Source organism: Pteropus medius, unplaced genomic scaffold (assembly GCF_902729225.1).
Source record: "Pteropus medius unplaced genomic scaffold, Ma_sr-lr_union100, whole genome shotgun sequence".
NCBI classification, from domain to species: domain Eukaryota; kingdom Metazoa; phylum Chordata; class Mammalia; order Chiroptera; family Pteropodidae; genus Pteropus; species Pteropus medius.
Genome location: NW_024349796.1, coordinates 18,783,955 through 18,806,844, shown reverse-complemented (window position 1 = coordinate 18,806,844; position 22,890 = coordinate 18,783,955). Strand labels below are relative to the sequence as shown.

The 22,890-nt window shown below is 62.1% G+C and overlaps 1 protein-coding gene across 8 annotated transcripts in view; it reads right to left on the bottom strand.

Moving 5' to 3' along the window:
* Positions 1-21,315, bottom strand: part of PPFIA4 (PPFI scaffold protein A4) — a 36,522-nt gene extending 15,207 nt beyond the window's left edge. For 5 of the 8 annotated variants that reach the window (XR_005657480.1, XM_039883617.1, XM_039883611.1 and 2 more), the window contains exons 1-16: positions 21,171-21,315; positions 12,929-13,527; positions 10,577-10,678; positions 10,096-10,260; positions 9,738-9,812; positions 9,428-9,517; positions 8,800-8,988; positions 8,364-8,510; positions 7,966-8,100; positions 6,127-6,210; positions 5,708-5,839; positions 5,363-5,425; positions 4,660-4,751; positions 3,245-3,353; positions 1,802-1,992; positions 273-507 (exon numbers count right to left, since the gene is read on the bottom strand). Coding sequence is in view for 7 of the 8 variants with exons in the window: in XM_039883617.1 (XP_039739551.1) it covers positions 273-507; positions 1,802-1,992; positions 3,245-3,353; positions 4,660-4,751; positions 5,363-5,425; positions 5,708-5,839; positions 6,127-6,210; positions 7,966-8,100; positions 8,364-8,510; positions 8,800-8,988; positions 9,428-9,517; positions 9,738-9,812; positions 10,096-10,260; positions 10,577-10,678; positions 12,929-13,162 (2,043 nt within the window). In the remaining variant the exon portion in view is untranslated. Of the gene's footprint in view, positions 1-272; positions 508-1,801; positions 1,993-3,244; positions 3,354-4,659; positions 4,752-5,362; positions 5,426-5,707; positions 5,840-6,126; positions 6,211-7,965; positions 8,101-8,363; positions 8,511-8,799; positions 8,989-9,427; positions 9,518-9,737; positions 9,813-10,095; positions 10,287-10,576; positions 10,679-12,928; positions 13,528-20,647; positions 21,141-21,170 lie in introns of those variants that run through there. The other 3 variants (XM_039883612.1, XM_039883615.1, XM_039883616.1) reach the window with 3 other exon arrangements.
* Positions 21,316-22,890: the final 1,575 nt, after the last annotated feature.

Genomic DNA, 22,890 nt, shown 5'->3' with positions numbered 1-22,890 from the left:
GGCCGGAGAGAACATCTCAGCCCACAAAAGCTGGCCTGGAAAAGTTAGGTCAGGGCCACCTCTGGGAGACAGGAAGTCTGTGCTCATCGGAGGGACAGGATACGAAGGACACTCCGCGGGCCCTTTCCAAACCCTGGACACGTAGGGGGCCTGGTAGGCCAGGTCTGTGTGCGTCATGGGAAGACGTGGAGCCAGGCTGAGTCCCCTTGCCAGCCCCCAGAGCAGAGCCCAGCGATGACGGGGCCACTTCTCTACTGTCCCAGGATGCTCACCAGGGTCATGACCCCCATTCGGTCCAGGTCCTGGGCAGCACTGCGGGAGGCGAGCTTGGGTGTGGTGCGGCCGCCGAGCGGAGGGGACGCACTGGCCAGGGACAGGGCCGTCAGGGAGGTGGGGATGGGGCTGCGTTTGCGTCGCTGGGTCAGGTCGAGGGCCTCCGTGCTGCCGCTGGTCACGCGCGTCTCTACCTCCTCAGCCCGGAGCTCTGTGGACTCCTTCTGGATCGCCCTGAGAGGCAGGCAGCACCGGCCTCGCCATCGGCCCCACAAGGGCCAGCGGGAGGCGAGCGTTGGGGGCGCGGCCAGGCACGCGAGCCCGGTGGGCAGGCGCGTCTACTCCACTGCAGCGAAGAGCTCCTCGCCTCCTTGCCGGCGGCCTGGTGTGCCCGAACCCCCCACTCTAACGAAAGCGGGGAGTCTAGCCAGTGGGACATGTCCGAACTCCAGGCCCACTGCTAACTGCACGGCTGACCTCGAGGTAAGCAGAGGTCTGCGTCCCCACACACAGGCCCCTGGACGGGTGCCAGCGACGGCGTTTCCCGGTTCGTGGAAAAGTGAGAGGAACAAAGCTGGGGGCACACCCCGAGGGAGTGATGTGCGCCACGCACGGCCGCGCAAACACATCCCTGCCCCTGGGAGCAGCGCTCGCCTGCGAACGTCTTTCCAGCTTCAGGGTGTTAAATATCCTGTCTTTTGTAGAGTGGCTATGACAGGAGGTGGCAGTTATCTTTAAAGTTTTATTTGGTGGAATAAAAGCTGGTGGTCCGGTAGCTACCTTCTGTGTGTGCGTGAGTGCGTGCGTGCGTGTGTGTATGTGACATTTTCTTTTTAACTGGCCTGTGAAATCCAAAGTGTGGGTGCCATTGACCCGGATGCCCTCGATAGCCCTGAGAAGCTCCGACGTCTCTTGCTAGGCCTGATCATAAACATTAATAAGTTCTCTGCAAAGGCAGCGTCAAGGGCCGGTCTTCCTGTCATGTCCCGTTTAGACCCCCACACACACGAAATCCTGGCTCCGACACTCACTGTGTTGCTTTAGGCAAATCAGTTACCCTCTCGGGTTTTCATTCCTTTGTCTGTAAAGCTGAGATACTGCTGTCTCCCCCAGGGACGGTGGTAAGATGGACAGTAGCATCTCAGAGCCCTCTGCCCAAGCCCGCCTGCTGAGGCACCATGCACTGACCAGGTCTACTACAGAGGTTGCAAGGGCACAGCTTGCCAAGCCCTGGCGGGTCACGCGGCCTGAGAGGCCAACCTAAGGGCCTGCCCCTCGGGCCAGCACGAGGCCAGCACCTGGCCTAATGCCCCACTCAGGGCCCCTGAACTGTGGTGCTCCAGGGAGCCACTGGAAGAGAAGGGCAAGTACACGCAGACATTCCCCACAGAGCCCGACCCGAGGGGCACCACCTCCGAGGGGCACCGCCTCCGAGGGGCACCGCCTCCGAGGGGCACCGCCTCCGAGGGGCACCGCCTCCGAGGGGCACCGCCTTGGCAGCCCCAGCCGGCCCTCCGCCCCACCGAACCTGATCTCCTCGTTGATGGCGTCCAGCTGCTCCTGCAGCATGATGGCTAGGGTCTGGGCATCGGAGTGGCTGCTGGGGGAGGCGGCATCCATGGAGCCCCCCAGGCCCTCTGGCTCATCCTCATCCATGTCGGAGAGCTCAGGGTCACTGTCGACGGCCAGCACCCCGGGCCGTGGAGATGGTTCCCAGCCCTTAGCGAAGAAACAGGGCAGAGGAGCAGCCGTCAGACAGCCCGGTTGCCAAGGGGCAGGACCCTCAGTGCCCAGGGCGGCGGCGGCGGCACCTCCGGGAGCTTGTTAGGAATGCAGTCTCGGGCGCCACCCCAGACCTGGGGGTGCAGAACCTGCACCCTAGCCAGACCCCTGGGTGATCCGTCTGCACATCAAAGTCTAAGGAACATTGCGGGAGCTGTGCCAAGGAGCTGGACAGCAGAGGGTGCAGAGACTCGCCAGAGAGAGGCTGCCTCGCTGCGAATGCCGGCTCCGCCCAACGCTGGCTGTGCGGCCACGGGCTGCGGCTTAGCCTCCCTGTGCCTGTTTCCGCATCTGTGAAACGAGGCAAGTCACAGTACCTACTTCGCACGCAGCTGTGACGACGGGAACCCCCGGCACAGTGTCTGGCACGAAGCGAGCGCATTAACACAAAGGGTGAGGAGGTCCAGGGAACAGAGAAGTCCAAGCGGGCCTGACTCTCCTGTCCCACAGTTTCAACACGTGGCAGGGTCCAGCAAAGGAGAGAGCACAGTACCGAGCCGAGAGCCAGATGACCAGGAGAAGCAAAGCAAAGGGGCCAGGGACCCTGAGGACCCTGAGCAGCGCCGAGCTGTTATAAACAGGGGGGCGGAGAGGAACAGGCCCCTCCAGACTGTGACCCCTTGGACAAGTCCTCCTGTCTGCCTGCCCTGTCCTCCGGTGACCTGCAGCATGTACGGGCCTGGGCTCAGCACAGGGCCTGGACAACAACTACGGGGCCAGGAGGCAGACCGGCCGTCTCTGTTGTCCTTCGGGTGTCCCCAGGCAGACTCGGCACCAACTCACAGCTGCTTCTCAGCAAACGTCAGGTGCCATCCCAAGGGACAGCGAACCTACCATCCCTCCCTCTTCTGCCCCAGAAACCATAACGTTTGTTCCAGAAAGCTTGCCGGTCCCATCCTGCCCCTGAATCCCCGGCTCTGACCACACGCCTGTGCCCCCAGGCACACGTGCACACGTGCACACGCGTCAGTCGGCTGCAGGGATGGGCTGGCTGCCCGCCAGGAGGCCGAGGCAGAGGGCACAGCTGCTGCAGCTGATGGTGGCCCACGGCTGCAGCTGTCGCTGACGCAGGGGAGGGAAGAGGAAGGATTTGCACCACACGCCAGCCGTCTGTGAAACTGGAGCCAGGCACACGGCCCAACTGACCCCAAACTCCCCGGAGACCCCCACTCACCCCTCCAGCCCTCACCGTGGCAGGCTCTTCCCGCAGAGCCGGGTAGCGGCGGTGTAGGCCCGGGGCAGCGTGGGGAGTTGTGCTCAGGGAGAACCGCACGTCGGCAGCACCGCCCGGGCCCGACCTGCCGGAGAGGGGACAGAGGAGAGAAGACGGGCCCTGAGGACGAGCCCCAGCTCACACCACTGGCCCAGGGCACCGGGGTTCTTCAGCTTAGACGGGTCTTGGCACAACATAGAGCTATCGTGAACATTTTAGGGGCTGCCAGGCGAGCAAGTTCGATTTATCCCCTGACGCTCCTGGCGAGAACGTCCTAGGGAGGCTGCTTGCCATTGATAAGAAGCACCTTTGACTGCCAGGAGTTGGCTTGTGGTGCAGCCGAGGGCTTTTAAAAGCTGAACTTCCCATCAAATTGGCATCCAGGCCAAGGACCCCCATCCCTGGACAAGATGGTGTGGGGGGCCCTGCCGCCACGAGGCTGGAAGGGCAATCGCCTCAGGTCCATTTAGGTCTGCGGGTCTCTGTTCCCGCATCTTCTTCCCAGCAACTTTCTGGGCCCTCCCGTAATCTGCACGGGGTCTTGGCTAAAGCTCCGCCCAGGCAGCCCCAGGGGCCTGATGCTGCACCGGACCGCCCTGCCGTCCTGCCGGGGGGCCAACTCCCAGCTGAGCAACAGGGTCCCAGGGACGACCCCGTGGAGGTCTGTGTGCCTTCCCAGTCTGGAACCTTGAGCGAGCCCAAGCCGAGGGTGGGTGGGGCAGCATGGGATGGGTAGGAACCTTGAGGCTTCTGGTCTAAGCGACCTTGGCTGGGGGAGGAAACAGCCCGGAGGCATGAACCTCGAGTGGGTTCACCTGGTTCAGCCTCCGTCACCTTCATCCTGCCTCTCTGCTGTGGGCAGGCTCAAGGTCTGAGTCCAATGTCGACTGCTTCACAGAACGTGGAGGGAAACCCAGAGCTCCCTGGAGGGGGGCATCGGGCGGGAAGCTGCACTCACCACCCCTGGAGGTGCTCAGGGACAGGCTGCCACGACCACATGCGTCACGGGGAGCGGGCCCTGGTGCCTCCTTCCACCCCCCCAACTCCGCTGCCCACTCCCTGGGCAGCCCCCAGCTCAGACAGCGACCCTGCAGGCCCTGAAGATGCGGCTCAGAACCGGAGCAAACTGGACACTGCAGGGGCTGGGGGCCGCGAGCGGGCATGCCCCGCCCAGGAAACAGGAGCCACGGCCCGTGTCCATGGCCAGGGCAGGAGCGTGCCGCGCCCAAGCCACCCAACGAGCCCGGCCTGTGACCAAGCTCCCCAGCCTGTGTCCCGCCGACTAGAAGGAGGGACCTGAGGTGCTGGGCCGTCCTTCAGTGCAGGGGAGGCTCTCTCCTCAGGGTCTGCCCAGGACCCCCTCAGCACTCCTGGCCTCCTGTGCCCTATACCTGGCGTGGCTGCCATCCACGAGCAGCCCCCCTCGACCCTTCAGCTGGTCCACCTCTTGGCGCAGCTTCTCAATCTCTTCAGACAGGCGGCCCTGTGCCAGGCAGACCGGGGCGGGGGGCGTGGGTAGGGCCCAGGGAGGGACAGAGAGGGGAGACAGGGTTAGGGAGGGCAGTAGAGCTGGGGAGAAGCAGAAGGGGCCCCGCAAAGTCCCAGGCCAGACCCAGATCACACTGAAAGATGAGGTCCAATTGGAGTGAGCAGGTCAGCAGTGGGCGGGGCTTGGACGGGGCGGTCTGTCTGAGCACAGACCCTACCGGAGGACCTACTGAGCCCTCACTCCACACCTCGCATGGCATGCGAGGCTGGGCGCAGAGGGGCCCTGTGCCCTCCGGACATCACAGACACTGCGAAGGCAGGCGCAGCGGCCACCTCTCCCGGAACCACCGACTCTCGCCTCGCCAAGTCTTTTTGTTGAGTCCTCCACTGGGTCCCACAGCTCTGCTGCCCACGCTATGCCCTGAGCTGTGGCCTCAGTCTCTTCTTTATGTGGGGGTGGGATGCACCTACTGGTAGGGCCCTAGGGGGTTAGTGAAACGCATGTGCAGGGGCTGACAAACGGGCTCCCGGGGCCAGGTTTCAGCGGCTGCAGGGAACACGGCCGGCCACGCTCCCAGGCCTGCGGGCTGGCCGGTGGCTGGGTACCTTGTGATGGTGCTGCTCGGCGATCTGCCGCTGGGAGCTCTCCAGCTCCTGAATCAACGTGTTCTGGGGACAAACAGCTGTGAGCCAGGGACCCAGCCCCGGCTCCGCCCCCCGCCCCCACCTGGCCCTGGGTCTGCTCTGCAGGGCGGCCAGCTCCTCGCATCTCCAGCCGTCACTGGAGGCGGGTGCACACTGGTCCCCAGTCCCAGGCACGCCTCGCCCCTAGACTACCTCCTAGCACCCTGACCCTGCCCTGCCATGAGCCCTGCCCCTCAGGCCCCGCCCTCCTGGGAGCCCCGCCCTCCCGGGAGCCCCGCCCCTCCGAGCACCACCCCCTCACGGCACCTTCTCCTCCAGGGCAGCCATGCGCTCCTTGAGGTGGAGCTGCAGGCGCTCGTTGGACTCGCTAAGCAGCCGGTCCACAGTGTCTGACAGCCGCTTGTTGTGGTCCTCGTTCATCTTCTCCCGCTGGCGTACCTGCACAGCCAGCCGGCCTTGCACCTGGCCCGCCCCCCCGCACCGGCCACCCCAAGGCCCTGCCCAGGGGGCCGCCCATCCCAGCGCGGTTCCACCCTGTTCGCTTGTCCCATCCTCAACTTCCCTGGGGGCCCCTCTCTCCAGCTCTCCCGCCCACCTCCTCCCACCCCTAGGTGGCTCTGTCCCTAGCCAGGCCCTTCCCCAGCTCCTACTTCCTCATCCACAGACCATCATGGGCGGCTCTGGGTGGCGCAGAGAAGGGCCCCGAAGCCCAGCAAGGCCCTCACCCTTGCCAGCTCCTGGTTCTTCTCCTCCAGCTGGCCCTCCAGCTGCCGAAGGTGCTCCTCTATGTTGCCGTGCCGTTCTTCAGCCTGGGGACAGGGGGACAGGTGACAGTCAGTGCAGCCTGCAGATCACCTGTCCTGCTCGAGTCTCCTATCTCATGCACCCTGGTTCCAGAGTTGTCTCTGGGGACTAGAGTCTCAGGGACCAGCGAAGCCCAGGCCTCCTCCTGCCACCCTGGAGCAGAACTGTCATCACCGGGCCTCCCCTCCCGAGCACTGCAGAGCACGCCAGCTGCCCCGCCCACTCCCGGAGCTCGGGGCCTGCCTTCAGACATCCTCAGAGACTGCATCCTCTACGCTCCTGGGAAAATCTCCCCTTGAAAGCACGGGCACGCCTCCAGGTAGATGGCCCTGCACTTGAGTGCAGGGATTCGAGCTAGACCATCTGTGTTCAGATCCGGGCTCCCTTTCTTCCCAGCCGTGTGACCTTGGCCGGTTACTGAATTTCTACGTGCCTTCGTTTCCTAAGCTGTAAAATGTGCGTGGTAACAGCGCCGATGCCATCAGCTCCGTGGGGACTGAAGGGGACAGCCCACAGCAAGCGCCTGGGGCACAGTCAGCGCTCGCAGACACCTGCGACTAACCCAGCCCAGGCAGAGCGGCGCCCCTCCGTTCACGTGTCTCCAGCGGTGGAGATCCTGTCGCCTCTGCCGAGATATTCCAGACCATCACACACCTTACAGTCAGGAGGCCCCTCCTTAAAGCCCCCCTACTAGGACTCGCTGGAATAAATCAGTCACTTCCGGTGATCCCTTCTGGTCAGTTTTGGGACATGCTAAAGCTGGCCATTCAGCATGATGACATCCTCTGGAGCACTTTAAACTCAGCCCTTCATTCTCAGGGGCTGGAAAGTCCTTCGAGACCACCAAGTCTAACCCCGTCATCATGGAGACCATGACAGCACCATAGAGACAACGACCCTGGTGCCTGACTTTTCCCAGGCCACAGAGCCATCAGAGGCAGAGGCAGAGGCAGACTCGGTCCTGGGTCCACAGAGGTAGAGCCAGGCTGTGGGTTCCATCCCCACGGCCCCCAAGGTGCCATGCAGGGGCCTGATGCCTGCTCCACTGGCTTCCTTCTCTCCCTGGGGGGTTGCAATGGTGACCCCGAACGAGGCCCCTGGAAGCCCCCGCCCAGCTGCAAGCACTCCTAAATCTTCTTGCTTGATCCACGCATGTCTCGGCCCATGCACCGGCTCTTCCAGAACCGGGCTTTCAGCCTGCACGCTGAATCTCATGAACTACTACTCCACAAAGTTAACTTTCCATTGGGTAAATTTACATTCCCTTGTATTTGTCCTAAAGCTGCACCCTTCAAGAAACCAGAGATGGTCCCCAGATCTAGAATGCTTCAGTTTGATAAAGGTAGATAAGTTCAGCCTGAGCTCCGCCCCGCTCCCCATTCAGGAAGTGTAGAGTCCAATCCTATCTCCTCTTCACTTTTCCAGAGATGAAAGTCCTGATTTCTCCACTCCAGACCCAAACCAAAGGAGCGTCGACCAGGATGATGGACGCGCTCACAAAGATGACTTGCAGCAGCACCCTCTCCTCTGCTTCTTGAAGTGCTTTTACACCCTTCTCATGGGACTGCGCCCCCCGCCCCTCCGCGGGGTGCTGAGGGCAGGAACCACGGTTCCCACCGGCAGACACAGGGTGCTTCCTGGAGCCTCGCAGGGGGAAGCAGTCGCCCGGCCCAACGCACCTCCACTCCGCAGTCACCGCCCGGCTCCGCAAGAGCTCAGGAACGGAGTGCCCAGGCAGACCCCCGGCCCCGGCCGCTTGCCTTGGTGAGGGCCGTGATCCTCTGGGCCAGCTCAGCCTCCACCTCGGGCAGCGTCTCGGCCCTGCGCGTGGTCTGCTGCAGCTTCCGCTCTGCCGCCTCCAGCAGCTCCTGCAGGTGTCGTGCCTTCTCCTCACACTAGTGAATGGGGTGGGCGGAGAGTCGGGGAGGCGGGCCCTGGAGCCGCCCCTAGTCCCGCCCAGCCTCAGCACAGAGCAGGTGACAGGCCGAGAAGCAGCAAGAAACCAGTGGTTCCTGGCTGCCTAAGGCGCCCAACTTGCTGCTTCCCAACCTGACCGGCAGGTCCCCAGGGGCTCCTGGGTCACCAAGGGAAGGCTGCAGCACAATCGAGACTGTAGGGTCAAGTGCCGCTCCCCCAGCCCCGTCAGAAGGAGCGTTACCTGGCGGTGCAGGGACTCCTTATTGGCCAGCTCGTGCTCCAGTTTGTTGCTGAGCTCATGGATGGATGTGGCCTCACGCTGAGCGGCCAGGTAGCGCTTCTCCAGTGTGGTGATCCGCTCCTCCATGTCCTCCTTCTGGGCCAGAGCCTGGGCGGGAGAAAGGGGACAGGAGGGAAAGTCATCGACTTCTCCCTGCGCCCTCCCGTCTGCCCCTCCGGCCAGCACCTGGCAGGCTGTGTCTTCCCCACGTTGCTCGCCAGAGTCTGACCTCACCCCATCCCTTCTGCCGCTCCTGCCCCCAGTGAGCCCCGCCCAGGGTCAGTCCCACACGTCCAGGCCCTGGAGGGCCCAGCTCTCCGCCCACTCCAGGGCACCCAAACAGCTGCCCTCCTAAGAGCTGGATACCTGCGCCCAGCACGCCGCGGCCCTTGCTCACCTCGCGGAGGTCCCGCTGATGCCTGCCGCTCAGCTCCTCCGATCTGACGAGGTCCCGGCGGGCCGTGCCCAAGTCCTCTTCCAGCTCGGCCACGGTCGCCGTCAGGGTGACCAGGCGTTCCCGGGCCTGGCTTAGCTCAAAGTTCTGCTTCTCCAGCAGCTCCTGCAGCTCCTCCGCCTGGCCATCACCCTGCAGGGGCAGCGAGCCAGCCGTGCCGTCGGAGCTCAGGGCCTCCCACCCCCGACCCACCCGGGCAGGTGGGAGGAGCGACCACTCAGCCCTGGTTCCAGAGCTCAGATGCCCTTGCTCCCTTGTGGGTCTCTTGAAAAGCAACGGTCCCTATTTTTACCTGCTGGCTCAGCCTCTTTTAACCTAGAAAGGGGCATGACTAGGGGAACGAAGGCTCAGGGAGGGGAGGGGTCTTGCCAGCGGACACACGAGGGAGGTCGATGGGACCAAGCGTATTATGTGCCTCGCAGCAAATGGAGCACCGAAACAAAAACCTATAGATTCCTCCGCGGACGGGTGGCGCAGGGTGGGACAGGAAGGCACTGGGAAAGGCCGAGGGAGCCAGGCAAGGCAGGGCCCCGCCTCCCGCCTGGGGGCCCCGCGCCTTCCCAGGACCCACCTTCCACAGGCCTTCCGGTCCCAGTCCCACTGTCCCCTCCTCCTCTGCCACTCCATCCCGGATCCCTGCCCCCTGCTGCAGGGCAGACACCTATAGGGCACAGCCCCAGGGCAGTGAGTGAGTCAAAGATAAGAGAACCTGCCACATTCCCCAGGCCCTTCTGGGCCTCCCGCCTCCCAGACAGGGCCCAGCCTCCCCTCGGCCAGCAGTCTCCAGCCCAGTCAGGGGGCTACAGAGCGGGGCAAAGGGAGGGACTAGCCTTGGCTCCCGGGAGCCACAGTGGCAGACGGAGGGTAGGCAGGCCGCGTACCTGCTCCTGGGCGCCTGCCAGCTGCTCCTCCAAGGTGGTGACTCGCTCCAGGGCCGCCCGGAGCCGCTCTCGCACCTGCCCAAGGTAAGAAGGTAGGATGCTAAGGGGAGAGGGAGGGGAAACAGACCTCACTGGACTCAGGCTGGGGGAGCCTGGGCTTGGTCCGCCGCTGCTGGGTGTGGGACACAGAGAAGGCCAATTGGGTAGGACCCTAACAGTGGCACCTGCCACTGGGCCCGTGTCGGAGGAGCCAGTTATGGAGCTAGGAGGCAGTCCCCCCCAAATGCAGGACACAGACGCTGCGGGGAAGGGACACGGAGAGGCTCCAGGGAAGGCGGGCTGGGGGCAGCCTGGGTACCTTCTCGTCCAGTGCCTTGTGATGCTCGAACAGTGACTTGAGGGCCTTCAGCACTTCTACCTCACTGGAGACCCCTGAGGGCGACTGGGCCTGGCGCTTCACCACGGTCATCCGCAGTGACCGCTCGTGGCGGGACACCAGGCACTCCAGGTGTTCCAGGAGCAGCTGGCAGGGAGCGGGGAGCAGGGGGGCTGTGAGCATGAGCACAGGGACGACAGCGGGTCCCCATGGTTCCTGGGCAGACGTGAGTGCGGCCAGCTATGCCACTGTTAAAGGCTGAAATGCTTCCTCGTCGCTCAGCAGGTGCTGCCCCAGTGACATCCTGAGCCAGCTGCCCTAGCCTCTGCTAGGACCCGGCTACAGGTCAAGCCTGGTGATGATGGTGGGACAGCCTGACCCCCACGCGCCAGGTCACCCGCTCACCCGCGTGTCACTGGGACGACCTGACCCCTGACCCCCACGCGCCCAGTCGCCCGCTCACCCGCGTGTTGTTCCGCTCCGCTCTCAGCTCCGACACCTCTTCCTCCCGCTCCAGGAGCTGCTCCCGACACGTGCTCAGCTCCCGAGTTAAAGTGGCAAATTCCTGAAAACCCACACAGCCCCTCAGTGCACGGGCCTCACTCGAGTCCGTGGTGCAGCCCTCTCGGCCCTCAGTCACCCCTGCCCCGGGACAGGACAGCAGACCGGCAGCCAGCACACGCGTCCCCGGAGGGGCCAGCGTGGTCTGAGCCGAGCCACAGTGTGAGGGAGCAGGGCAGGTCCAGAGCCAGAACAGCAGTGGCTCCGCGGCCCCTCCGCCTCCAGCTGTCCACGAGCCTGACCGAGTCCCCTCCCCCAGGGCTTGGCAGGCTGCAGGTGGCCCATGAAATACGGGGACTGTAGGACCCATGACATGGGCCCAGGGGAGCATGCAGACCAGCCCAGTCAGCCACGCAGCTTCAGCTCTGGCTGCTGGGGCCCCGGCTCACAAGGGCCAAGGCTGCACTTGCTGGCCTTGCCCAAGACCCAGGCCCAAATCGCCTCGTGGAGCCCCCTAGCCCTTCTCAGCCCACGGCAGTGGAGCTGGCCCCCAGGCCCAGGCCCACTGTACCCTACTCATCTAGCCAGACATCGCCTCACTCCAGAAAGACGGGCAGACCGGTGGCCCACGTTCTGTGGCTGCCGGGGTCTGGGAGTGCCCGAGCAGTGGCTGCAGGAAGGGGACAAGGGACCCAGAGAGGTCAGGGCCGGAAAAGCCAGGGCCCTCTGACTCTGCTACTTGATGACCGCCTTCCTGTCCAGGCCACGTCCTAAGGCAGTCCAGCATCTCACATCCTGGAAGGCCTGGCCCTGATGCTGCTGGTCCCCGCTCGGGTCTCTCTACCCCAGGACCCTCCTACCTCCCCCCAACCTAGCCCATGGACTTGCTGCTGCCACATGCTCTCCCAAAGCACAGGCTGCCCACAGCACTGAGCACAACTTCTTATCCTGGCCCCCAGCTTCCCTCCCATGGCTGCTTTCCACATGCCTAAGGCCTGGTCAGCCGGGGTCCCCTGCTGCTTCCAGTCACCAGCCTTCTTAACCCTACGCTTTTGCTCCATGGGCTCCTTCCCCCAGGGAAGCCAAAGCCTCTGTGGGCCCTTCCCAGGCTCCCCAGCGAAGTCCCCTCCTCTGAGATCTGCTGCGAGCAGCGTGAAGAGCACCATGTGGGAGCCCACCATTCGCCCGCAAATACTGGGAGCACCTCCCACGTGCCAGGTCCTGTGCTGGTCTCTGGGGTGACAAGACAGACACACTTGCTGCCCTCATGAAGCTCCCAGGACGTTCCCTAAGCTCTTTGAGCCTCCAGCCGCTCATCCGTGACACACAGGTACAGCTGTCCCTCAAGTGTCACCCACCACGAGGGGCCAGTGAGCCAGTGACTGGGAAGCACGGAGCACAGGCCCCCAAGGGCAGAGATCTGTGTCACTGATACTGTTCTCTTCTGATCCCTTGGGTTCCTGCCTGTCCCCTCTCTGCTCTATGAGCTTCAGGGGCAGGGTCTGGCCCCTCCATTGTAGGGCTTGTTCAGGGCCATGCATGGTAGGATAGGGTGGGATCACGTCCACCCCAATTCTTCACTGGGGCCCCATCTTCCTACTGATCAAGCATCACAAGAATGAGCCGGCAGGAACTCACCCACCCGGGCCTACGCTGTCCTCCCACATGTGGGGACAGGGTCTGAGCCAAGTCTTGAGCTGCTGAGCCAAGTCTTGAGGCTCCCAAGGGCTGCCTCTGCCAGTCCCGTGGGCATGAGCAAACGGCTAAGTCCCCGAGCTTCAGTGTCATCATTGTGAGATACTAGCTTTGCAGCTTTGAGGGTTTGGGGAGGTAAACCTGATACACAATGCTGAATGCAGGGACACACGACACATGGAAATGTGCGGCCATGCTGCTGCTGCCTGAGAAGCAGGACAGGTGTCGCGAACCTGGCTCCTAGGTCTAGCTCTGCCTATTTCTACAGGATGCCTCTGGGCTTGTCATCCGAGCAGTAAGAGAGGCAACCAGACGATCTCTAAGGCCTCCCACAGCCCCCAAGAACAGGGCCTGGGCTCTGCCGGGTGCAGAGGCTCTCCTGGTCTAGGCCGCCACCTGCTGGCCACACGGCCTCATTGCGGCTGAGTGTTCTCCCTGCATCGGATCCGCGGGACTAATGTTCTCCCGCGGAGCCAACTGCAGGCTGAGAGGCAGGGCAGTGGCAGGGGAGGGCGTATGCAGGGAGAGGAAGGGCGGTGACGCCTGTGAGTTCCCTTTGCTGACCTGCGATGCAGGCAGACGAGCTGACGGCCCAGAGGATGCTGGGCTCAGGCCTCACCTGGGGCAGGGCCGTGTTCAGGTGGCGCTGGAGCTGGTCCCGCTCACGAAGGGCATCCTGCAGCCGGCTCTGCGTGGCCGCCAAGGTCTCCTGACTCTCACGAAGGGACTCCAGCAACTTCTCCCGCTCATCCAGCATGTTCACCATCAGCTGCTCAAAGCTGGCATCAGCACCGGCGCCATGCGGGGGTCCCAGTGGGTCCCCCTCGTTGATTGTGGGCATCACCTCACACATAGCGGGGGTGGGCAGGGCAGGTGTTCACAGGAGTGGCACCTCCGGGGACCCAGGACACAGGTCTCAGAGCAGGCAGTGCCTGGCGAGTGGACGGCTGGGCCGGGGCTTCTCCCGTGGCATCAGTTTCTCTGAAAAGCAGCTGGTGCCTGAAGAACTGCTGTGGGGTGAGGCCAGAGGGCTGGGCTTAGCCCCTCGGGGCTGGGGCTGGGTGCCCTGTGTCCCCAGGCAAGCGGGCAGCAGCCGAGTCTGGCCATGGCCAACAGAGAGCAGGGCTGGAAGAGGGCCCTCGGCTTAGGCTGAGCGCTGGGGCCTGGCAGGGTCCCAGTGGGGTCTGGTGACACCCATCGCCTCTGGAGGGCAGTAATCTGTGGGAGAAGAGACTGCGTAAGGGTCAGCCGAGGCGGAGGGGAGGCGGCACAGGACCGGAGCCGGCACAGGCCCTGCAGCCCCAATGCTCGGCGGCGCCTGCCCCAGCTGTCCCACTGCCACAGCCTCTGCCTCCAGCCGCCCCGCCCCCGTTGGCAGCACAGTGGAGAGGTGCCCCCGCACGAGGCTCTGCCCAAAGACAGAACTGATCGGCACAGGCTGCTGAGTCCTGAGACCTGCGGGGGAGAGGGGGCAGCAGGAAACGGGGTCCCTGGGTCCTGTACTGACTCAGGCCAAGACCAGCGCAGAACTATGATGGGGCTCCTGAGGGACTGGGTGGCAGGGTCCCAGGAGGTGGGTCACAACATGGCCGCTGGGAGAGGCTCGACTGGGCACTGAGGCTCGCCACAGTCAGTCCTCAGGGAGGAGTCTGCCTCGTCGCCCCGTCCTGGAGCCGGGCACGCAGACGTCCATTCTGCGTCGTGGCCGACTAGCCGGGGCTGAGCAGGGACCAGACGACGTGAGGAAGGGCAGGGGCAGTGTGGGGTGGCAGCCCTGCCTGTGGCTGTGTACCTCCTCCCTCCGCGCAGCTCCCATAATGGCACTGCCAGTGGTCACCAGCTCGGGCGGCTGGCACGTGCGGACTGCTCCAGGGGGGCCCGGGTGTGTCAGAGCAGAGGAGGGTGTAATGAGGAAGGCAGCATGCAGCAGGGGATCTCTGCGACCACCGGCTCCTGCCTCCTTGGCCACTGCTGGAGGGCCGCCACCGAAGCCATTTTGGAGGGAGACGAGCTCTCAGGCACCCACACGGCAATGCTCCAGAAACGGTGCCTTCCTTCCTTTCCCTTCGCCCCCGCCCCGTATGGGAGACACAGGGACAGTTTCTTGTCCACCCCTCAGGTAGCCAGCTGGGAGGGTCGGGGAAAGGACAGGAGGCACAGGGACCCAGCAGAGGTGAGAAATCAGGCACTGGGCTGAACCCAGCAGGGGAACTAGAGAAGGGCCAAGCCCCCTCCACCTGTCATCCTGTCCCTCAAAGTACTGATGATCTAGGCAGAAACGGGGGCAGCAAAAAGAGGCTGGTGAGGAGTGTGGGCCTGGACCAGAGAGGAGGTAGTGTGCCAGCCTGAGACCGCCCCAGCTCACACCGCAGCCACTCCTGGAGGGCCCAGGGCTTCGGGGACCCCGAAAGTGGCCTCAGTCCAACAGATTCCCAGCAGCCTGCAGTGAGAGTAAAGGAAGGGGCTCAGAGCTGGCAATGAGGAGACCAGCTGGGTGACCTTGGGCTTGTCACCACCTACTGAAGCCTCTGCTGCAAGATGGAGCCGCAGCTCAGTTTTGCCCCCCTTAGAGGGAGGAGCTCATGGATAAACAGGGCCTGGGAAAGCCGAAGGTGCCCACGATTACAGGGCAGTGCGAACTCCCTGGTGGGGCCTGCGGGGGGGTCGGCTCCTGGCAGTGAAGGGCTGAGCAGTTCTCAGGACGAACAGGACCTCAGGCTGCCCGCCGCGACATGCTGCCTATCTGCTCTGACGTGGCCTTCCCGAGCCCTCCTGGTCATTCTGGCACCCGAGAGGCTGGCTTTGGTGCCACCAGCCCTTTCCCAGCCTCCCTCTGAAACAGGTGCAGGGTCACTACTCCGCTTCCCCTGGCAAAATGTCATGATGTGGAGCCAGGTGCCCGCCCCGTGGCAGGCGGTGAGCAGAGGGGGCCGTGGCACGGGGACACCTGCTTGGCCCTGGGGCTGTCTTTAAATAGCACGGCCACCAGCTCAGCCTAACTACGCCTCCTCAACCCTGCACAGCATGGCCCTGATTCACAGGCAAAAGCTGCCAGCCCCCAAAGCCAGCATCTGTGGGGGCCTCTGCCGCTGAGGCGTGTGAGCCCTGGACGGGTACTGGGGGGCGGGAGGGGGGGGCACGAGCAAGGCCTCGGGCCTTGTAAACACAGAGCAGTGAGGCCTCTGGCCTCCCGAAGCTTACCCCATCTCCCCCTAACCAACGGGAGGGCGGGCCCTCGGGTCCGACACTCTGGCCGGTCACACACAGGCTGGCTCCCCGCTGCCCCGCCAGATGGCAGGCCCACCGCTGCGAGGGCCAAGCTGCGGCCGGCAGAGACCACAGCGCCAGGGCCAAGCTGCCAGGGGTGCTCAAGGCTAAGTGCCCACAGGAGGGACGGAGAGCCAGCCTCCACGTGAGAGGCCCTCGGCGCAGAGGTAAGGGGAAGGTCACCCACCCACTGCAGGGAACATGCGGCGAGGTGCTCACTCAGGACAACAACAATCACGGTGGCAGCTACGACTTGGTATTTACCACGTGCCAGGCGCTGTGTTTAACTGACTTTAATCCTCGCGATGCCTTGCAAGGGAGATGTAACTCTCCCTCCCGTTTCACAGATGTGAGAATTGGGACTCAAAGTCACGTGACCGAGTCTACGCAGCAAGTAAGAGGGAGCACCAGGGTTCAGTTCCAGGCTGTCTGACTCCGGAGAGGGGCAAGGGGCGGGGGATGGGAGTGACACAACCGGTCCAGGCCACAGCCCTCCTCACCCGCCCCCTCACGGCAGCCCGACCGCCCCCCATGCCCCTCCTCCGGCCTGGCGGAAGGACTCTGCCCAGCAGCCTTTGTGATCCTGTGGCGGCCACTGGGCCTTTGTCTGCGAGGCGCATCTCTCCAGCTGCTCCCAGGACTTAGTTATGGGCCATTCCTTCCCAAGGCGCAGCCCATCACCTAGGTGAGCTTACAAGTAGCTGCACGAGCCTGGGCCCTCGTGACAGTGCATGGAGGCACCCTAACAGTCACAGCGGGACACAGGTGCCCACCAGGGCTGTCACGGCCACCATCACCGCCCCAGGAGGATTAGCACCAAAGGCGAGTGGAGAAGGGGGCCGCAAGTGTCTGCACACGCCCAAAATAGCTCCTCTTCGGAACCAGCCGAAGTTGTAGCCACACCTCCTTCAATTAGGCAGGGGTTTGCAAAGAGGGCTCTGTGACAGAGTACCTTTAGGGACAGCCTGGGACAAGAAAATGGCAGAGGCGAGACCAATGCACATGCCTCTGCGCTCTCCTTCCTTCCTTCAGTGCCATCACCTCCAGCTCTTGCTGGCCACCTGGTTCTGGCTGCATTTACACAGAAGGTTCCGCGTCTAAAGCGAGGGCAGACAGTCCCCAGTCTAAGCGCTGTCTGCAGACGCCCTGCTGAGCAAGCGCCCCTTCTCAGACAGCCCGTGCATCTGGGCGGCAGGGCGGGCGGTCGAGGGAGGCAGCCCGGGGACACCGGGGCCGCTGAGCTAAAGTGTCTAACAGACATCACGCATGCACACACCGAGGTACAAGGCTGCACCACTGGACACAGCACGTGGCTTTGGCCAAACAGATGTCATTCCTAGCCATCTTCTGCTCAGCGGAGCCACTGATTAACGCTTAGCATATATGTCCTCAAATCATGCCTGCGAAAGAAGAAACAGGTAATAACTCTGGTGTATTTGGAGAATAAAAATCTTTCAAAATAGGGGCCCCTGTGGTCTTCTGATGTTGGGGGAAAATGCTCAGAAGTCCCCGCATGAGTAGAGCAACCCATCAGATTGGGGAGCCGTCACGCCGCAGAGGACAGAACGGCCCAGGAGGGATCAGGAACACGAGGGGGAGCACGGCAGGCGCCAGGGCGAGAAAGGTCCAGAGTGCACAGAACTGCCCAGAGAAACACAGGCGTCATAAAAAGTGTGAGTGAGTGTGGTTACGAAAGAGAGAGAGATTACATGTGGGGGGAACGCGCATTCACGCGAGAGTGTGAGAGTGTACTCCTGAGAATGTGTGGTGTGCGTGTGTGGTCGGGGGGGCACACGCGTACGTGCACAAGAAAATGGGGTGCGAGACGTGTGCATGAGACGGCGAACAGTGGGAGACTGGGCGTGGACAAGTGTGGTCATGAGAACGCGCGTGTGTACCATCGCGAGTGTACACGGTGGTCTTACAAGCATCTGGGGGTCATGGAATCACATATGCCTCTAAGAATCACATATGCCTCCAAGCGCCATGGGGCTTATGCAGTGTGCGTGACCACGGAAGATGTAAGCGCACGTGTGGCCTTGACGCCGGGCGAGAACGCGGGAGAAGGAAGGATGGGGATGATAGCGAAGAACTGAAAATCCTACTTGTTCCAGACACTCTGCACCAAACAAGGTCCAGAAACTTGGGTGCTCCCCCAGGCCTAGTGCAACCCAAGGTCAAGGAGCTGGGCCTGGCCACCTTTCCGCTTACCGCCACCAGCAGAGCCTCGATGCAGCGGCACCACGGAGCCCAGGGCTCCATGTGACAGCGGCAGGCACCCCCAGGATCTCGCAGAGCAGAACGTCCACTACTTGGGGAGCAGCCCCTGGCCCAGCCCCACCCCCAGGCCCTCCACTCACAGCACCTCTCCTCTGACCCACAGCAGAGACCTCTGCAGCACCTGTGAGACACATCCAGCGCTCAGCCCATCCCTGCCCCTACCAGGATGGACTCCTGCTTGGAAGGGCTCTGGAGGCCCTGCATGCCCACCCCCACGCGACACGTCACTGTCCTTCAGGGAGCAGGAACTCAGCACCACCTGAGGGAGCCCTCACTGTCCTAAGGAAGCTGTTTCTTAAAGTGAATAGAAACCTATCTCCCCCTTGAAATGACAGTTATCTGAAGACACTGGCCATGACATTATATCACACATGCGGCTACCAGAATCCCACTCTGCCGACTGGGCAAAAGAAGCAATAAAGGCCTCTAAGTGCAAACCAGCTATTCCTTCTGACAGGTAACTACGAAGTTATACTGTACATAATTACTTTTTAAAATCATGGTATACATTATACATTTATGTAACTGCTATATAACGTATACTGTATCTGTTCAGAGTTCTAAACCTAAACCCATATACCATGCTTCACGGGAGATTTAGGAATGTTCCCTACCTCCACTGCCCACAGAATCTGATTCCCCACTGAGAGGGAACACCACTGCACAGGGCCCCCAGGGGCCCCTCTGCTCCAGGTGAAATAGTCCTGGGTGCAGGGAGACCCTGCCTCATTGAGCCCAGGGGACCAGAAGACAGACCTCAATTCAACCCACCGCTTCCTTACGCAGCTGACTGCCGGGAGTCCAGGACCGCGCTAGGAATTGTGAAGGAAATAAAAGGCACATGACAGGAATCTCCACCCTCAAGAAGCGCACAGTCTCCCTGAGCGAACACAGATACAGCGTAGCAGCATGCGACCGGACGCCCAGCCTCTGGCACAGCCTGCGCACCATTAGGAGTCTGACCAGTTAAACTGGCCAGAACGAAGCAGCCCCTGCTCCGTGCCAGAGCTGACCTCGCCAGGGGGACAGAAGACACCTGAGGACGGTGGGGGCTGCAGCACGCAGTGCTGAGAACAGAACGATGAGCACTGTGTGACTGAGGAGTCCTCAGGCTCTCTCTGCTGGGGCCTCCAGTCATACCGGCCCAGCTCAGGGCTCCCACCCACTGCTGGTTCCCCTAGCGGCCCTGCCCCAGGACGTTCTCAGGCCCCAGAGGCCCTCTCAGCACAGCGAAGGCTGAGGGGGCGCCAGCGGCAGTCCCTTCGGCCTTTCTCCAGTGCCGAGGCCCCTCCGAATACTTCCTACTGTGATGGCCTCACAAAGGGCCACGTTCCTGTGAGCCAGCACCCTATGCTTTCTAGAGCTAATTATAGGTCAGTGAGATAGCGGGCCAGAGGGGCACAGATGGTGACTTCCTGTGGCTGCAGTACACTCCCTCCCCTCCATTCCTCCTAGACTCTGAGACAGCTTTCACTCCCTCCATCCTCCCTGCCCCATACCGACTCCTCCCCAGCACAGGCCCACACACCACTCCACACCACGTCGTGTTTCCACAGCAACCCATCCAGGGGCCCAGAGCCCCAGGGCAGAGTGTCCCTGGCATAAAAAGGCCTCAGCTGGCTCCCCCATATCCTGAGGTCCTCTTGGCCCCCTGTGCCCCGGACCTGCTGAGCCTGCACCCTGCCTCATGCAACCATAGCCCGACTCCTCGTCCTCTCCCCTAGCTCTCACCCAGTTATCCTCAGAGGCTCTGAAAGGACCTCAGCAATTCCTGACAACTCTTCCCACCTCTAAGATTTCAGTGACCACCTCAGGGAGGCACCTGCCCTGCCCCTCCAACCCCTCAGTACCCAGGTGCCAGGCCACACACACCGCACGGCTCGGACATCACGACGTGCTCGGCAGCACGTGCCCACACAGCACTCTGGGTGCGATTTCCCTTCTGACCCTGCTCCCAGAGCCCAAGTCTGCCGCGGGTTCCAGTACATTCTTGCCCCCTAAAACCACTGTGCTATTGATTTGAGATACCATTCAACCTAGGCAGCCTCCTCAGACCTCAAGACGAAGTCCTAGAACATAGCCAGGGGAAATCAGTCAAACTGCTCCTTTTGCTGAGGCAGCTTCCCCTGGGACCACCGGGCTGTTAGCAGTGATGGGGTGGGTGGGATGGAAACCAGTTCAGACGCCCCAGCTTTGTCTAATCCCACAGCAACGTAACGAAACGGGAGGGGGGTGTCAGCAGAGTGCCCATGTAGTGGTGTGCACTTTCGATATTCCCATCGCCCCAAATTGCCTTCAGAAGACCCAGCACCCAGCACAGCGTCTGGCACACAGTGGGTACCCAGCAAACGCCTACGGCATGCCGAACAAAGTACCAGGGACCGGTTCCCGCACCTCTGTGAAGACTGAGGGGAGTCCCCGAGCCCTGTCTTCTGCAAGAGGGAGTCTTCACGGGAGCAGAGACCCCTTAACACCTGCTCGTGGTGTAAATGGCAGAGCCGCAGCCCCAACTTCCTGCCCCTCTCATGGACACCGCCAGCATGCCTGTCTCCAAAGGTGACATCAGCACCTAGTGGCACTTGTTCTCCGCCCCTCCTCCTTCTCCAAGAAAAGCACCCACACTGCGTTTCCGAGTGCGATCCAACCTCTCTCTTCCCAGCCGCCACCAAGGGCTGCCGGACGCACACTGGGAGACACCTGCGTGCTCAAACCAGCGCCCACTCTCACCCTACCAGCTCAGGAACCGCTATTCCTGCCCTCTTTTCCACTTGCACCCACCCTTGCCCCCCACCTCAACGGCCGCAGGCTGGTACTGCGCAGACAGGCATCTCCGGCACAGCCCGCATCTGACAGCTGGAGGATGGAGAGCTAGAGACATTAAGAAGGGGTGTTGTGAGCGACGCAGGATGAAAATCCACCCCCTCGAGGGAAGCACCAAGGCCTCAGCACCTCTTGTGCCCCTCGGAGCGGAAGTGGCCCAGGAGCTAGAAGGCGCTTCTTCTCGGAATCTCCTGGGGGTGGAGGACGCAGACCGTCCAGTTTCCGCCAGAATCCTGCCAGCTCAGCCACCCTCCTCCGAGGCAGACGGATGAGTGCAAACTCCATGCCACCCCCGCAAATCCGGCACCGCCTCCGTGCTCACCCCAAGGGCACAGGGCTGCCAAGGCCGGTGAGGGGCGGCAGAAGGGCAGCATCTACGCCTGCAGCGTGAAGAGGGTCTGCTGCCCGAGGCGCACCAGAAGGAGGCTCCCCGAACTACGCTAAAGCTGGAGGTGGGAAGTCCTCCTCCCCCAGCCCAGGCTCTGGACGCTCACCCGACAACGGTCCTCGAACAGGGCAGCTCGACTCGGAGGCCGCAGCAGCCAGGAGCCGCGGCGACCGCAGAGGCCCTACGCGTCGGGAGCCGGACTCCGAGCAGCTGCAGCCTCCGCGGCATGAGCCCCGCCTCCTCCCCCAGGCCACGCCCCCGCCCGGGGCACGGCCCACCCCTCACGTGACCAGAGGCCACTGCAGCCTCCCAGCGCCGAGCCCCGCCCCCAAGCCCCGCCCCCTCAGCAAAGGGCCCTGCTCCACCCCCGAGGCCGAGCCCCTGCCCCCAAGCCCCTGCCCCTCAGCAAAGGGCCCTGGCTCCACCCCCGAGGCCGAGCCCCGCCGTGGCACGTGACCTGAGAGGCTGCGCGCAGTCTCCTGCCGGCCCGCAGCCTCCCTCCAGGGGGCGCAGCGCACACCCACCTCTCTTTGAACCAACCCGGTCCCCAAATTGGCCTCGGTCCCGTCCTTGTTGCCAGTGGTTTGTCACCTCTCGCATCAGCTCCCTCGCGCCCCTTTATTAGTTCTCCTTTGGTCATACCCGTTTTTAAGTGGAGAAACTTGAAATCCAGATACGTTACCATAGTGTGCACTTAAGTCACTTGCCTGAATTCAGGCACCTGGCTGTGCTACCACTGTCACTACAAAACGAAACGTCTATTATACACACATACTATGAAGACAGTGTCAATGCCAAAATTCCTGACAAGCTTTCCTTACATCTCCCCATTCTCCTGAACTGCTCCTTCCCATCTGGTGTGAGAAGTGCTGTCACTGTGCCCACTCGATCCTTCCCGAGGCCCAGGGAGCACTACAAGAGGCGTGAGGATTTTTTGTGCACATGCAATGTGCACATATTTATAGACACATTCTACTCCAGCAAAGAATGCTGCAGTCGACATCACTGGCACGTATAACCTTTCATTTTTTTTCCCTTTTTTCCAATATGTTCACTATTTGGCTTAGTCTCCTTATATCTTTGGTAGGAAGCAGGAAAATCGGAGGAATTCTGATTTGGGGGGTGAGAAATGAAGCTAAATTTATGTTGTTTTGTCTGACCCTCAGAGCAAAATCAAGGTATGTATTTAGGGAAGTGAAAATTACAAAACAGATTTCACAGAAGTAGTCCAGAAAGATCCAACTCTTCTCCAGGTGGTGTGAGGGTCTCATCAGGAAAAAATCCCCGAGACACTTCCCTCCTTTCACTAACAGAACAGGACACAGCCTAGCAAAGGCAACTCGGCCAACGCAGAGGGGAGGCCGAGGCCGGGACTGCTGCTGCGAACACCCTGCGCCCGGTGTCCGTCCGTCACCACCGCTAGAACGGCTGAGGACGTGTCGAACATGTCTATCATCGCACCGCGGAGTTTGAGGAAAAAGCTCGGAGGTTGAGTCAGAACACAATTATCAAGCCAAATCGACTGCACCCCCCTTTTACAGGTAACCACTAAATGGGAGACAGGCAATCACCAGGACATCGCCCTCCGCTCAACGGCACCTTCGGTTCAGGGAACCAGGGATCTGCGCTTCTTCCCTCTCGCCTGAGAGGAAACTCTCCATTGCAGATTTGCAAGGGGCTCACAGTCCTTGGGTTTTGTTTTTATCATTTAAATGCCCAAATTGTGTTTTTCACTGACCCAGGCTCACTTTCTCCAGGAGCAGCCTCAGCGTGCGGTAAGGTCAGCTGTGAGCAAGAGCGTTAAGCAGGTGCGTCCTGAGAACGCC